The sequence below is a fragment of the Oryzias melastigma genome, linkage group LG19 (assembly GCF_002922805.2).
Source record: "Oryzias melastigma strain HK-1 linkage group LG19, ASM292280v2, whole genome shotgun sequence".
Taxonomy (NCBI): Eukaryota; Metazoa; Chordata; class Actinopteri; order Beloniformes; family Adrianichthyidae; genus Oryzias; species Oryzias melastigma.
In genome coordinates this window covers 23758887-23774472 of record NC_050530.1, presented here as the reverse complement: position 1 = coordinate 23774472, position 15586 = coordinate 23758887, and the positions used below count along the sequence as shown (strand labels likewise).

Below are 15586 nucleotides of genomic sequence, written 5' to 3'. Positions count from 1 at the left end.
TTTCGTTTCTTCCTTCTTAGATTCTCTTTTTCTTTTCTGCTTCATCCCAGTCTTTAAAATGATCAAATTCAACAAAAACGGGTTAAAGAAAACCATAACATCACACTAATGTTTTTCTACTGTCATGCTGTTGTGGTAAACTGTGGAATAATGTAATAATCATTTGAATTATGGTATTAATAAGAAGTTTGTGCTCAATATTTTTGGATTGCTCAGAAAAGTCTTCCCACTGTTTTGATGTGGTAAATTACAAAACTCTGGACCTGTTCTTTTTATTCATAATTTTTATTTTGTTATTTTCTCAAGATTAAAAAAAATTCCCCCCTGTTAGTTTTATTTTCATCTTTTACTGTGCCACAATGTCACAAACTTAAAAAAGCTCAAAATGAGCCTTTTAACAGTAAGTAAGTACATTTTATTTATAGAGCGCCTTGCACAGATAAAATCACAAAGTGCTTTACAGAATAAAACAATGAGAGAAAATAAAACAGAGTAAAACATAAATAAAACACAGTACAGCACAAATGAACTAAAAGCTCTTTTAAAAAAGCAGCGTCTTCAGCTGTTTCTTAAAAGTCTCGACATCATCAGTCAGGCGGAGCGACTGTTTGGAAAGAGAGGTGACCTCAAGTTTTACGAGTCTTTGGGACTCTAAGAAGGTTCAGAACTGAGGACCGCGGGGAGCAGCTCGCAACGTATGGTACTAGCAGCTGGAAAATGTAATCAGGGGCCTGCCCATTAAGAGCTCTAAAAGAATTAAAAACTAACATCTTAAAATCAATTCTAAAACTAATGGGTAGCCAGTGTAAAAATGATAAGACAGGTGAAATATGAGCCCTCCTGCTGGATCCAGTTAAAAGCCTGACAGCTGCATTTTTCACCAGCTGAAGGCGATGTACTGTGGACTGAATAAAACAAGTAAAAAGAGAATTACAATAATCTACAGCGGGGGTGTCAAACATGTGGTCCACGGGCCGTACCCAGCCTGCCAGATGGTTTAATTTGACACAGTTATGAAGAAAAAAAAATATATAAGAATTTTCAACAAAGAAATCTAGTTTGTAGCCCATTTCTGTGGCAAGTTATGGTTCTTTAAAGAAAAGACCACAATGTGCAATTAATTACAGATCACAATTAACTAATTGCACAAAAAAATGAATCACATGACAGCACTACTTTTTAATATGGTTTGTTGATGGCGTTCCGTCATTCTCTCTCAGTAACTCTTAGACATTTATGAATTCTTTTAAGTTATAATCTTTGGTGGTTTTAAGGTTGTTTATTCCATCCATCCAGAGATGAAATAGCCAAATAAAAAAATAAAATACTTGGCTGATAACAAATAATTACTGAGTAATAGCTGTTTATTTCTCTATAGAAGTCTATACCATTTTTTTTCTTCTTGGAACCAGCAGGTACTTTCTGTTTGGAATGCCAGGTGGGAGGAGTCACTCAGTCCAGTTCTCTTATAAAGTCTGGACATTTTTATCATTCAAAGGAAGGAGATTCAGTTATTTCCTTCCTGAGGATGTTTTCTGGACATCTTGACGTTAAGAGCGTTCCTGATGCTGCATCTCTCCTCTTGCAGGAGACTACCTGACAGAGTTCTTCAGGCTGTGCTGCAGGAAGGATTCTGTGGAGGACGTTCTGGGTAAAGGCCTGACAGAAGAAGAGGGGAAAGGTGGGTTTCCTGATCCACGCCACAGTGCAGAGCAGCAGAGCGCCGGCGGCGTCGTGTCTGACGCGCTGTCGTCTTTGCAGACACGAGCGACATCAGCTCCGCTCTGTCCAAGCTGACGGAGCCCGCGGCGCCCGTGCCCATCAGCAGACTGTCCGTGTCCAGCATGGTGCACAGCGCACGCAAACGCATCCACCGCCGCCGCCACATCCACGAGTCGCCGCTCAGCAACGAGGTCCTGAACTCCATTCTGCTGGTGAGATCGATTACGGGGGACAAAGGTGGAGGTGTTCCCTCCACCTGAGCATGGGCGGAGCTAGGACATTTTATGGGGGGGGGCAGGAGAGGGGCAGAAGACTTTGGAAGAGCATCAAATCAAAGAGTCAAAAATGTATATTTATTGAATTCTTTAAGCAGTTGAAATGCTGTTTCCAGGGACTCCGCCCACTAGAGGCTTTAGGGGGGAGGACTCTCCATTTCTGCAGTTATGGGGGCGTTCTGACAAGATTTGAACTGTTTTGTGTTTCTGAGGCTGAAAACAGATCTATAAATCCAATAAAATAAACTCACAGAAAGAAATAAAATGAATAAAAAATATGACGGAATTGGAACTAATATCAGAAGAATCACTTCTATGCTCGCTTCGAGAGGAACAACAGAGACGCTGCCACCAAGACAATGCTCCCTGAAGACCACCAGCCCCTCTCACTCTCCCCCACTGATGTCCACACGGCACTGAGCAGAATCAACACACGCAGGGCTGCTGGACCCGACGGCATCCCAGGACGTGTGCTCAGAGCATGTGCGGAGCAGCTCACTGGGATCTTCACGGACATTTTCAACCTGTCCCTCGCCCAAGCAGCTGTGCCATCATGCTTTAAAGCGACATCCATCGTGCCAGTGCCAAAACACTCCAACCCGACGTGCCTCAACGACTACCGCCCTGTAGCACTCACACCCATCATTATGAAGTGCTTCGAGCGACTGGTCCTGGTGCACCTGAAGAACTCCCTTCCTCCCACACTGGACCCACACCAGTTTGCCTACCGGAGCAACAGAAGCATAGATGATGCAGTCTCCACAGCACTGCACTCTGTGCTCTCACACCTGGACAGTAACAACACCTATGCTCGTTTGCTGTTTGTTGACTTCAGCTCAGCATTTAATACTGTCATCCCCTCCAAGCTGATCTCCAAACTTGGAGCCCTGGGCACAAACACCGCCCTCTGCAACTGGATTATGGACTTTTTGACCAACAGACCACAACACGTGAGGTCAGGCCACATCTGCTCCACCACTGTCACACTCAACACCGGTGTGCCACAGGGCTGTGTGCTGAGCCCCTTTCTGTACTCCCTCTTCACACACGACTGCAGACCGGTGCATGGATCCAACTCCATCATCAAGTTCGCAGACGACACCACCGTGATTGGTCTCATCACGAACAACGATGAGACCGCCTACAGAGAAGAGGTACAGCACCTGACCACATGGTGCGCCGACAATAACCTGCTCCTTAACACAAGCAAGACCAAGGAGCTCATTGTGGACTTCAGGAAGGAGAAAAGAGGCACGCATGACTCCATTCACATGGACGGAATGGCTGTCGAGCGTGTCTCCAGCTTTAAGTTCCTGGGGACCCACATCTCAGAGGACCTGTCCTGGACCACCAACACCTCCAGCCTAATCAAAAAGGCTCACCAGCGCCTCTTTTTCCTGAGGACACTGAAGAAGAACCACCTGTCTTCAGCCATCCTGGTGAACTTCTACCACTGCGTGATAGAGAGCATCCTAACAAACTGTGTAACTGTTTGGTACGGAAGCTGCTCTGCTGCAGAGCGCAAACACCTGCAGCGCGTGGTGAAATCGGCCCAGCGCATCACAGGAACTCCTCTCCCTGCCATTGAGGACGTCCAGAAGAAGCGGTGTCTGCGTCGGGCCCGCAGCATTCTGAAAGACTCCTCCCACCCAGCACATGGATTATTTTCCCTCCTGCCCTCAGGCAGGCGCTTCAGAAGCCTACGGACAAGGACCAGCAGACTGAGAAACAGCTTCTTCCCCAGAGCTGTGACTCTCCTGAACTCTGTCCCCCGCTGACCCCCCCACTCACCAACTCACAGGCATCTGTTATTAACTTACACTTTCATCTCCGGCACTATTGATCTACGTTGCACATGCTACATCCTGTTTGCACAGTTTAACTTCCAATAATACTTTTTGCTTTTTTTGCACTGTTATTTGACATTGTCATCCGTTTTGTATAGCCTTATTTATTTAACATCATATATCTCTCTTTTGTAAAGTATATTCGCTAGTCTCTGTTTATAGTCTTCTCCCCCTTTTTCTTAAACGAATCATTCATCTGTATAATATGTTCAAAGTACCTCAGTCATTATGTATATCTTGCTCAGTTTTTTTAGTGATCTGTAAATACTTCCCATATACTGTATAATAACCTGTACCATACTTATTTATAATATTTATACCACTTGCTCTTACTGCCTATTGCACTTCTGGTTGGATGCCAAACTGCATTTCGTTGCCCTGTACTCGTACATGTGTAATGACAATAAAGTTGAATCTAATCTAATCTAAAATCTAAAGAGGATGGAAAACTAAACACAAGATTAGAAACCACAGTTAATCACTGACTTTGAGTTGATGGATTCATATAAAATCTTCTCTGAAAATCCCTTTGATGGGAAACATTTCCTGAAGGATTCACTTTCTTCTGCTCGTCTAAGGGTGTTTCTTTTTCTTTCTTCAGTATTTGTTTCCAGATGCTGCTGTGGAGAAATCAGACAGTTTGAAGGACAAAGCTGTGAGTTTGAACTCCAGGACGGCAGAGAAGGAGTGGAGCGCAGATGAGGTGAGTTTGACCTCCTCCCTCACTCTGTGAAGATTAAAAGGAGGCAGGAGACCAGACAAGGAGGATTATGATAGAAATAATAATAATAATAATAAGGTTAAGTCAGAGGTAGAAGAACACGTTTCCATTCATGATTGGGCCATAAACCAAGTCAGAAATATGTTTTATTGAAGGAACATCAATTATGAAACTGTTATATGTAAATAATTCAGATTTATTGCGTTGTCCAAACAATAAAAAATTGTAAATCTCTTTAATTACTTCCTGAGAATCACTCCAAGTAAGTGTTTTTTTCTGATTTTTCCACTTTTCTATGTGGTAAGATAGCTTTCAATAATAAACATATTCATAAAGAATAGAGAAATTGTGCACACATTTAAAGTTTGTGCACAACTTTGCAGAAAAAATATGAATACAACATTTAGTTTTACGTTTAAAATGTTTTTTTTAATACGACTTTTCTTTGCTTTGAATATGAGTTTCTCTTGTTCACAAACTGTCAAAAATAGGTCACAGGGTCACAGGCTGATACATCGAGTGCCGGAGCATCGATCGATCAAACTGCGCGTGTCTGTTCAGGTTTATTTATTTAACTAAAGTAAACAGAAATCTTACGAATGTTATTAATGCCATAACGGGAAAATATCTTGATAGCATAGCTGTTGACAAAGATGTAATAAAACAGATCAAAACACGGCGATCTCTGACCACATTTTGTGGTTGTCAGCTGGTTGTGTAAACATTTAAGTAGGAGATCATTTTAGAAGAAGTGGTGAAAAATAATTCTAAAAGAACTAGCTGACATGTCACTATACTCATTAGGTGTTCAAAAAACATGTCTGTAAAATTAGTTGAAAATAAGAGAAAGACAAAACAAAAACAGCTAAGCTAACTCGTAGCTAAAGTAGACGACTGTCGGGGCTGTAAAAACAAACAAACAAATAAAAACTAAATAAAAAAAGACAGTCGGATCAGAATCCCACACTTTCTTTCTTTTTCTGATTTTTCTTTCTTTCCTTTTGACTCAGAATACGGCCCATTAGCCTTATTGAGCTCCGAGTTAGCTTAGCTTACCAAGGGTACATCTGGACCGGTCCAGGTCCTGGAGCGGGCCCGCCCGCCCGCCTGTCCCAGGAATAAACTGCCCGGCTAAGCGAGGATCCCTCATGCTAAAATGCTGCTTCTGGCAGGTGTTGTACCAAGGTACGCTCCCCCTGCCAGAACGATGCCCGAGACTAGGGAAACAAATTCTGGCAGGGGACGCACCTCAGCAAAACACCGGCACCGGAGGGCAGAACAGCAGCAGAGACGGGGATCCCGCTGCTGCTGCCTGTCGGGAATTCTCATGTTAACATCTCTTTTTTGTATTCCTATTCAAGACAAAGGAAAGTCGTTTTTAAAAAAACATGTTCAACGTAAAACTAAATGTTGTGTTTATTTTTTTTCCCTCAAAGTTGTGCACAAAATATAAATGTGTGCACGTTTTATTTATGAATACGAATTTCTCTCATTTTTTACGAACACGTTTCTTTTTGAAGGATATTTTACCTCGTACTTTTCAACTTTATTGTACATCTTTTGTTGCTTTAAGGTATTTTTTTCTCCATTGGTGATTCATGTAATCAACTGTAGAAATGTATGTTTAATAGAGAAATGATGAAATATTTTAACATGTTCAGTTTGTTTTAAACAATTAAGAAAAAGAACGTTTCTCCAAACTCTGTTATATCAGATTGAATCCTGTAGTAAAAGCTTGTGGGGATCGTTTCGTTTCTCTGCTGCCTCTTCAGAGTCTGTTCCTTCAGCTGAAGTCGGCCCCTCCGGACAGTCTCACCTACCGTCTGGCGTTGTGCGTCTTTCTGGTCAACTACAGCTACGGCGGCCTTGCGGGCGTGGCTCACCTGTGGCAGGAGTTTGTGTTGGAGCTGCGGTATCGCTGGGAGAATACCTGCCTGGTTTACGGGTTTGTGCAGCACCACCGAGACACGTTCGGGAGCTGCTTCACCTCCAGAGGCCTCGGCTTTAGTCATTTAACAAATGTTCAAGTCGCAGAAGCCAAAAAATGTATAATGAGGAAGAAAAAAGATCTATTTAAGTGGCACTTCTGGGAGAAAAGTGTGATGTATAAGTGAAAAACTGCGACTTATACTCCGAATATAAAGGAGGCCACTTCTTTTTCTATCAAAACCGATGATTACATTTAAAATGAGTAACTTTTGAGAAAACGGGACAGAACAGATGACAGTGATGAGGAGACACAATGAAGTGCTGTTGTTTGTTGCTTTCTGCCTCCATGAAATAAGGAACCTGTACTTTCTCACAGCTTAGAAGCTGGACCTCCTGACCTTCGCTGCTGTCTGCTGCATCAGAAGCTCCAGGTAATAAAAACGTCTGTGAGAAGGAAATCGGTAAAAGTTAAACTAATTTAACTTCTATAACTTTATTTAAAAGTTCATCTCCTTTTGTCAAATCTAGAGAATTTGTCCTTTTTAAGGGGTTCCTGTGATAAAATGTGTCAATAACGTAAATTTAAGTCCTCATCAGATTTATTTGACATTTTTAATCACGACATTAATCAAATGTCATGAATACAAAACCATTTTTTGTCTGATCTGCAAAAAACATTTGGAATTTGGAAGATTAAATTTGTTTGTTTTTTTTTAAAAATACAATAAAACTAGTTAAGTGTTTGATAAAATCCAAAGTCAGTATAAAGCTGGAGCCAGCTCACACTCAGTCAGATTTTTTAAGCTCTAAATCCTTTGAGTTGTAGATCTTTATGGCATTTGCAGCTTATCACCTGTACTATAACTAGGGATGTAACGATTCAGTCAAGCCACGCATCGATTTGATTCAGTTTTAAAGTCACGATGTCAGTATTTTTTTTCTCAACATAATGAATTAAAGGTATTTTAAGGTCAAGTATGTTTTTTTTGCCCCTTACATCAAACTGTCTGTTTTCCTGCTAACAGAAAGGATTCAATACAAATAAAGAATTTTACTTAACACTGAAACGATCACAAATCCTTTCATACTCTCTTCATGTTGTGCTCCATGTGTGACGGACCGCTCCACAAGCGCTTAGAGCAACACCCCCACCTGCACTCGCATTCGGCGCAAATGACCGTTCACGTGCAGCTTGCAGGGAAAAGCCGACAGAGAGCTAAAAGAGTCAATAAAAAGAGCACGGCTCACGGGAAGAAGTCAGAAGGGAAACGGTCATGAAGCTGCGTCGTCACCATGACTGTTGTCACGGTAGATTGGTCAAAGTTTCAGTAAAGTTGTGATGAAAATGAAAAGTTGCAGAGTGAGGAACAAATCTCGTATTTGTTTGAATTTGCCTTAATAGTTGAGATTGCGACATCGCAAAGTCCTGAAGGGACTGATTTATGTGAAACGTTTAAATCTGAAGGAGCTGCAGGAATTTCCCAGGAGGGAAATGCAGATAAAGAACACGCAGCCAGTCCGCTACTCACATGGGTGCGCCATCACAGGAGCGCCATCACAGGAGCGCCATCACAGGCGCGCACAGCACACTCACAGCGAGGCTGCATAGAGGAATGTCCTGTACTCTGCATTGCTAAATTTAGGCGCAGGCCGAGACTGATTTTTGTATTTTTTTGCATCGATGAACATGTTGACGCGTTTGAATCGTTTTTTTACAGACTGACGAAGAATCCTTACATCCCTAACCATAAACGTACCTCTTTCATTCATTTTGGTTGCCGGTCAGATGCTGAACTGCTGCATAGAGAGAAGGAGAGCCAGAGATGAAGCTCGCAAAGCTCAGGAGGCGACCAAAGACAAGCACAGCAAAGAGGCGGAGCCTGAGCACAGCATCTCCGCGTCCAGCTCGGCTAAAGAAACGAGTCAAGGAAAGTCGTGGGAGTCCTGGAGCGACAGCGAGGACGAGTTCTACGAATGTCTGAGCGAGCAGGGGGAGGAGGGACCCCAGACGGAGGCGGGACACAACGGAGCGAGCAGGGCGGAGGGCCGGCTCCACCCCTACAATAACCTGACCCTGCTGCACTCCTCAGAGCCGCTCTTCGTCCCCGTCACACAGGTAACCCCGCCCCCCTTTTTCTGCTGAGTTCAGTCCCAGAACTGTGGTCAAACGCACGCTAACTTCTGATTGGCTGTCAGGAGCCCGCCCCCATGACGGAGGACCAACTGGAGGAGCAGTCTGAAGTTTTGGCCAAACTGGGAACGTCGGCTGAAGGAACACACCTGCGAGCTCGCATGCAGAGCGCGTGTCTGCTCTCAGACATGGAGTCCTTCAAGGTACGACGGAGCATCGCGAGGTGTTCACGTGAACACACCTCCACCTGCAGGCGCAGGTTAACCCTGACGCATGACCCTCACTGACCTTTCTCGCAGATCTGGATATAGGGATACACATTCAAATTTACTTTATTTATAAACCTTTTTTCATATAAACAAATGCATCTCAAAGTGCTGTACATATAGAAACAAACAACACAATAAAAACAACCTCTTGATATACAAAAAGAAAACCCACTTATATCAATATTTATTAGAGCTGTCAGGCGATTAAATTTTTTAATCGCGATTAATCGCATTGTCCAGAGTTAACTCGCAAATAATCGCAAATTTACATGTGGCCTTTTTTTAAGGAAAAAAATGTGTGGTTCGTGGAATTTAGTAGTTCTACATTAATTATGAAAACAAGAATGACAAAATTAATAGTTTTCATCAGAAATACTTTATTTTGTAACATTGTATTGAGATAAACTTTCTTAACAATAAAAGGCTGTAACATAAAATGCCTAACAAAAGCCCAAGTGCAAGTGAAGGGCATTTTAAATTCAAAACTTCAATCAACGTTCAGTAAAATAAAATAAAAAACATCAAAAATAACATTTCCATAACACTTTCATGTTCATTTTTTGTCAGGACCAAATCTTTTCCTCCTCTGTTGAACTACAGTAATAAATGAAATAGAGATTTATCATTTCCAATTAACTTTTGTTTTTTAAAACATTAAAGACTGAGAAAAGCGGGATACTCTGTGGATAGTTTGACAGTCTGTTACTGCCGCCGCGTTCTCTGGCTGCAGCTCGATGCAGCGACGTGTCCAGCGGAGCTCACGCCATGAATATGCCGGCAGACAGACCGCTATGCTGGGGCTGGATCACGCTTAAACCTCCAGAACATTTAAAACGTCCCCCGGTGCGCTTGCTGTTCGGAACATCCGCAACTCTCGGGACGCGAGCCGGTACCACCAGACGTGGTACTGGACGCGAACCGGAGCCGAGTTAGAGTGCAGGAGCTCTCCAGGTCCTAGCGCCGGCTGGTTTTAGCTCACAGCTCGGTGGTTGGAGACCCGCACATGATCTAATGAGAGCAGCCAGAGAGAGAGGCCATGACGCCCGCGTGCGGTATGGAAAGGCACGTATGAGAAAGTCCGCGATTAATGCGTCAAAAAAATTGTCGGCGTCAAGCACACGTCAGATAAATGCGTTTTTAACGCGACAAATCTGACAGCCCTAATATTTATATATATAAAAATATAAAAACAAAAATTTGTGCAGGTTGTTTTCATTAAAGATCAGTCATAAATCACACTTCAGGCAAAAATATGTGCAGATTACTGTCATAATCAAATCAGTGATGCATCACACTTTAGGAAACCAAGTCAAGCAACGGAATCCAGACCAGTGTCCTGACACGATGGTCATTGTGATGGCCCTGAGCCGTACTTGTCTCCTCCTCCTACACAGGTGCAGGTGTTTTGGGATTTGGGGGCTCTGAATAAAAGCCCAGCCTGAGAACCTTAGAAAAGGGGGGCTCCTGCTAGGACTTCCTGTGGGGTTCAACGCCACTGCTGCATCGTGGAATTCGCTGCGTGTTCACTGTTTGACTCTTTTCAGTCTTTAAACTAGAGCTGTCAGGCGATTAAAATTTTTAATCGCGATTAATCGCACTTCCAGAGTTAACTCGCGATTAATCGCAAATTTACATGTGGCCTTTTTTTAAGGAAAAAAAATGTGTGGTTCGTGGAATTTAATTTATGGAATTTTACCACCAGACGTGGTACTGGACGCGAACCAGAGCCGAGTTAGAGTGCAGGAGCTCTCCAGGTCCTAGCGCCGGCCGGTTTTATCTCGCAGCTCGGTGGTTGGAGACCCGCCCGTGATCTAGTGAGAGCAGCCTGTGAGTTAGAGGGCGGGACGCCCGCGCGTGGTATGGAAAGCCACTTATGAGAAAGTCCGCGATTAATGCGTCAAAAAAATTGTCGGCTTCAAGCACATGTCAGATTAATGCGTTTTTAACGCGACAAATCTGACAGCCCTACTTTAAACACATTAAAGTGTTGAAACCAGTTCCGTCTCACGATTTCTTTGTTACGGTCTGGAGCCAGTTGTTACTGTAACCCATATCCGCCATTGCAAAGACACCAGTAATGAACAGAACCGGTTCTGTTTTGTGCCTAATCTGCAAGATTTGCACCGCCTCAACATTTGCACTGTAGGTGCCTCTGTAGGTGGTGGACGTGTGCTAGTAAACAGTAGAAAAAGAAGAAGTAGCCCCTCCCTGCTTGTTCAGTGTGAACTCCATGGCGCTCCGGTTGTGTCCGTAGTTTTATAGAGACAGTTTCCACAGATTTCACATTTAAAGACCTTAAAAAAAGCTTCTTTTTTTTAAATCTTTGTAGGCAGCGAACCCCGGCTGTGTCCTGGAGGACTTTGTGCGCTGGTACTCACCCCGAGACTACGTGTTGGAGGAGGTGGTGGATGAGAAGGGCAACAAGGTCACCAAAGGGGAGCTCAGCACCAGGATGAAGATCACCGGCAACATGTGGGTGGAGGCGTGGGAAACTGCCAGAGTAACTCCCGCTCGCCGCCAGAAAAGATTGTTCGACGACACCAAGGAAGCAGAGAAGGTACCTTCATGGTTACTGGCTCCTTCCAGAAGGTTGACGTGCTCCTCAGTCTAAAGCACGGAAAATGAAGCAGGAACAGGCTCATTTCTGTTTGTTCCCAAACATTTCTTTCCTATATTTTGCACTCTAAGAGGAGTTAAATGCTCCCTAACTCTGTCAGGACATATTTTTGAAGTGTTTTCATTTTTTTTATGTACGTCTCACTGTTCCTGAACTAAAAGAGAACAGCTGATGGGTTGGGTCAGCCTAAACCTTTCTTCTGTTATTTTCAGGTTCTGCACTATTTTGCGATGCAGAAACCAGGAGATGTAGCTTCTCATCTCTTCCCCTGTGTGATCAACGCTGCTCTGCTCAAGCTGAAGCAGGAGGGTGAGGCTTCCCTCAGCTATCTTCATCTTAGACCAGCCTGTGGAGTTTTTGAATCAGAAACGGAATTCACTTTCCACTTCTGACAAATCCGAATTCTTCCCCTATGGCCTCTCCCTACTGCTACACTTACTCACGGAAAAGACTTCAAATTCAGTCATTACTAACCATTAATGATGTCATCAATAGTCGCCAGTCCTCTACGTTAGCGCGTAGCTGCTAGTACTTGGAAAATACATTACAACATAGTCTGCACAGCCGCCACTCCTGATCAAGAGTTTGTTCAAAAGTCTTGTTTTGTAGAAAGTTTTTCCTGACTCTGGGTTGATTTTGTTTTGGGTTAATTTTTGTAGGAACTTAAAACTCTTTAGATGCCTCTTTCCACTTAGAATGTTTTTTTTCTTCTTTTGTTTCTTCCTCCATCTCTGTTCCTGTCTGACAGAAGCAGCAGAGAATGTTCCAGCCGTGAGGAAAAGCATTCAACAGGCTGCCAGTCAGGCCAACAAGCTCCTGCACTCCACCAACCGAGACTACAGCAAGTTAGAGGTCAGTGACGAGGAGTTCACCTAAAACAGAACAGAAACTGTTGTTTTCTGACTCGTTCAAAATACTTCCAAATTTTCTGATAAATTGATTATTATTAACTTAAAGATTTGTTTCCCTACGTTTTTAATGAAACGCATGCCTTTGATGAATCAAAGATAAAAAGTTTTGTTTTTTCTTTAATGCTTTCTGTTTGCAGGAGTTCATGAAGCAGCTGGCAGGAATGGAGACGGCCATCGCTCAGGCTCGATCACTGAAGGCCAAGTTCACCTTCGACAGCGAAGACCAGAATGAGGCCACCCAGCTCAAGAAGTGAGTCTGACTCATAGACTGTATATAGAATAACTGGACAGAGCAAGCCCCCTCCTTCCGTGTTCCATATAGGAAGTACCACTGGGTTGCAAAAAGACCAAAGTCCCATTGACTTACATTGAGAAACAGACAGTTATTTCTCAGTCATTTTATATGTCAGAATAATCATTCTTCCTCTGCTGCTTTCTGATTAACTTCTTTTTTCTAATCCTAATTTTTTAAAAAGATTTTTTTCCACTATCACAAGTTATTAGAGTTCTAAATTGACCAATCAGATGGCTCAATAAGCCTTTGTGGGTCTGACGTCGAACGTCTGGGGGGTTTGATTGACAGATGACCGGTAGCCAATGGGAGCAGACTTCATCAATGGCTCCGTGAAGACCTTTTAACGCCTACTTTACAATTCAACAATGTACCAATCATTGTCCTACTGTTGTTTTCCTCAATGGAATGTACCGATGCAGCAGTTTAAAACAACAAGAGGAGCATGCTGTCGACATTTTTAGATGAGGATTTACTCTGTAGAAATAGATTTCACTCTGAGGTTATGTGATTTGGACTTTTTTCTTTGTTTAACGTTCGTTTCTCTTTTTTCACATTTTGATTGCAGCTTATAAATTATAAGTTGTGTATCAAACGGAATGGTACAGCTCCTCCATAAAATCACCAACCAAAGTTTCATCTTCGCCGCACTTTTCCAGCTTCAGCCTGAATTAGACGCAGTCGTCTGAGGAGCGCGAGACAAACTTGAAAGGACCTGGTCGTATTTTTAAACAGATAAAAAGATCCAGCTGTTCACTTGTTAGGATGGTTATTTATTTTAAATACCGCTGAACGCGCTTCTCTCGTGCATCTGATCAGACTGTAACCTGGCAGCGCATGTGAAGTGACAAGCTCCGGCGCGCGAGGGGGGCGTTCTGCAGCGGCGTCACCCAAATGCTCCTTTTATCTCGACAAAAAGGAATAAATGTAAGTAAATCCCAAAGGACCGCTGACAGAATCAAACGTTGGAATGGTTCTCCCTCAAAGGCTTCAACAATGACTTGTACAGTTCTCCGGTGTTATTAAAGTAGAAGCTGTTTACATCCGCGGTCACGTGGTAGAGGTGTGGAAAGAGGCGGACGGTTGCAATAAACTCACTCCAGATTGGTGACAGTACTTCCTGTAGATTCATGACTCAGCTATGACTCAGCGACTCAGACTAATCGCTGGAGATGGGTTCCAGACGTTTGCAAATGGTGATATCCGTTTCAGGAAGTGACGGTGAAAGCGGTGGCCTACTTTCACGAGGAGTGGAGGTAATGCATTTCCAATGGGGGACCTCATGGCTCGAGAAGTCCAGTATTTTTACAGTCAATGGGGTTGAGACTGACTGTGAGGGTGGAGTCTGACTCTGGGGGTGGAGTCTGAGTCTGACTTTTGTGTGTCTTGCAGGTTTGTGAGCTCTCTGCTGGAGGAGCCTGAGGTGGAGGTGACCGGAGCTGGACAAGGGCCAGCCGGCCGCATCATTCACAGGCTGTTCCTCAATGCACAACAGGTACGCAGCTGCAACAGCCCCTCCCCCGATGGGTTTGTGCTGATGTTTTCCAGCCATTAAAACACCTACGGCAGGTAGGGAACCCTGGCCCTTGAGAGCCGCCTTCCTGCATGTTTTCCAATATACCTGCTCTGGCATGTTCTTATTGGCCGGACACACCTGAAGCAGGTAATTTTTGAGTCCCTACTCATGACAATTACCTGGTTCAGGTGTGTCCAGCCAATAAGAACATGCCAGAGCAGGTATATTGGAAAACATGCAGGAAGGCGGCTCTCGAGGACCAGGGTTCCCTACCCCTGATCTAGGGTGATTGGGTGTGATCTTTTTCCTGGTAAAACTCACATTTAAAGCTGTTAATCTCCCAAGCTGCTTTGGTTTGTGAGCTTCACTCAATGCTTTCTCCTGCTGTATTTGACCTTTGACCTCTGGTCCTTCAGGCAGCACTCCTCCCTTCGTCAGAGGATGATATGGGAGGCGACAAAAAGGACTTCCCGTCTCCAGCGGGTCGGGAGATTCTTCTGCGCACGTGCGTCCCTCGGCCGGCGCCGTACTCCCGAGCGCTGCCTCAGCGGCTCTTCTGCGTGCTGATGAGGGAGGAGTTCCGGCTGGCGGGGGCCTTCTCCTCGGACACCTCCTTCTTCTGACGGCTTGATGAGCTGCAGCGCCTCCGTCTGTCGGGGGGAACCCTGACCGAACACATTCCTCTAGAAAACTGCTCTTAAATAAAAGCCGGCTGCAGACCCACCGCTCAAACGCTGCTGTGTCTCTGAATGTATGATCTGTAGTCTCAGAGCTCCGCCTCCATGAGGGGGTCAAACCATGAAACCTTTGTGTTATAGAGCGGACAGGTGTTTGTGGAACAGGGGAAAAGACAAACTTTTTATTTAATGAGAGGATGGATGGGGAGCCAGTGATGAATGCGGAGGATAAGTGTAACGTTTTTGAATCTCCACACTCATCAGGATAAACTGCATGAATCCAGATTAGAGAAGCTACAAGCTGCAGGAGAAAACCAGCTAAACATCATGATGGAGGGAGAGGAAAAGGTGCTCAAGTCTGAGAATATGAAATGCAGTTTCATAGACCCTTTTCACACGACGTCAAACATCACCGGATGTGTGATAAATTGCTTCCGGCTCATATTGTTTAGAATGGCAAAGCTGAATGCTGAACACTTTTAAAGCAATTTTACATAAATAATGAAAGGGGCGTTTCCTGGACCTGGGAACATTTCGGGCTTAGCCCACTTCCTCACAAAAGACTGGGAGAATTTAGGGAGTGAAAAAAGACTTTTAATTCAAGTTTTTGAGCATCATGGCACCTTGTTTAAAGACAAATACTGTGTGCTATTAATTATCAGGCATATCTGTTTAAGAA

The 15586-nt window shown here is 43.8% G+C and overlaps 1 protein-coding gene across 1 annotated transcript in view; it reads left to right on the top strand.

The window, feature by feature from the left end:
* The window catches only part of rab3gap1 (RAB3 GTPase activating protein subunit 1), a 24516-nt gene extending 9550 nt beyond the window's left edge, over window positions 1–14966 (top strand). The window contains exons 12-24 of the mRNA XM_024285135.2: window positions 1589–1681; window positions 1762–1934; window positions 4446–4547; window positions 6338–6510; window positions 6871–6925; window positions 8281–8610; window positions 8691–8828; window positions 11224–11451; window positions 11724–11820; window positions 12260–12363; window positions 12560–12672; window positions 14107–14209; window positions 14647–14966. Coding sequence (XP_024140903.1) covers window positions 1589–1681; window positions 1762–1934; window positions 4446–4547; window positions 6338–6510; window positions 6871–6925; window positions 8281–8610; window positions 8691–8828; window positions 11224–11451; window positions 11724–11820; window positions 12260–12363; window positions 12560–12672; window positions 14107–14209; window positions 14647–14853 — 1916 coding nt within the window. The 3' untranslated portion in view covers window positions 14854–14966. The remainder of the gene's footprint in view (window positions 1–1588; window positions 1682–1761; window positions 1935–4445; window positions 4548–6337; window positions 6511–6870; window positions 6926–8280; window positions 8611–8690; window positions 8829–11223; window positions 11452–11723; window positions 11821–12259; window positions 12364–12559; window positions 12673–14106; window positions 14210–14646) is intronic.
* Window positions 14967–15586: the final 620 nt, after the last annotated feature.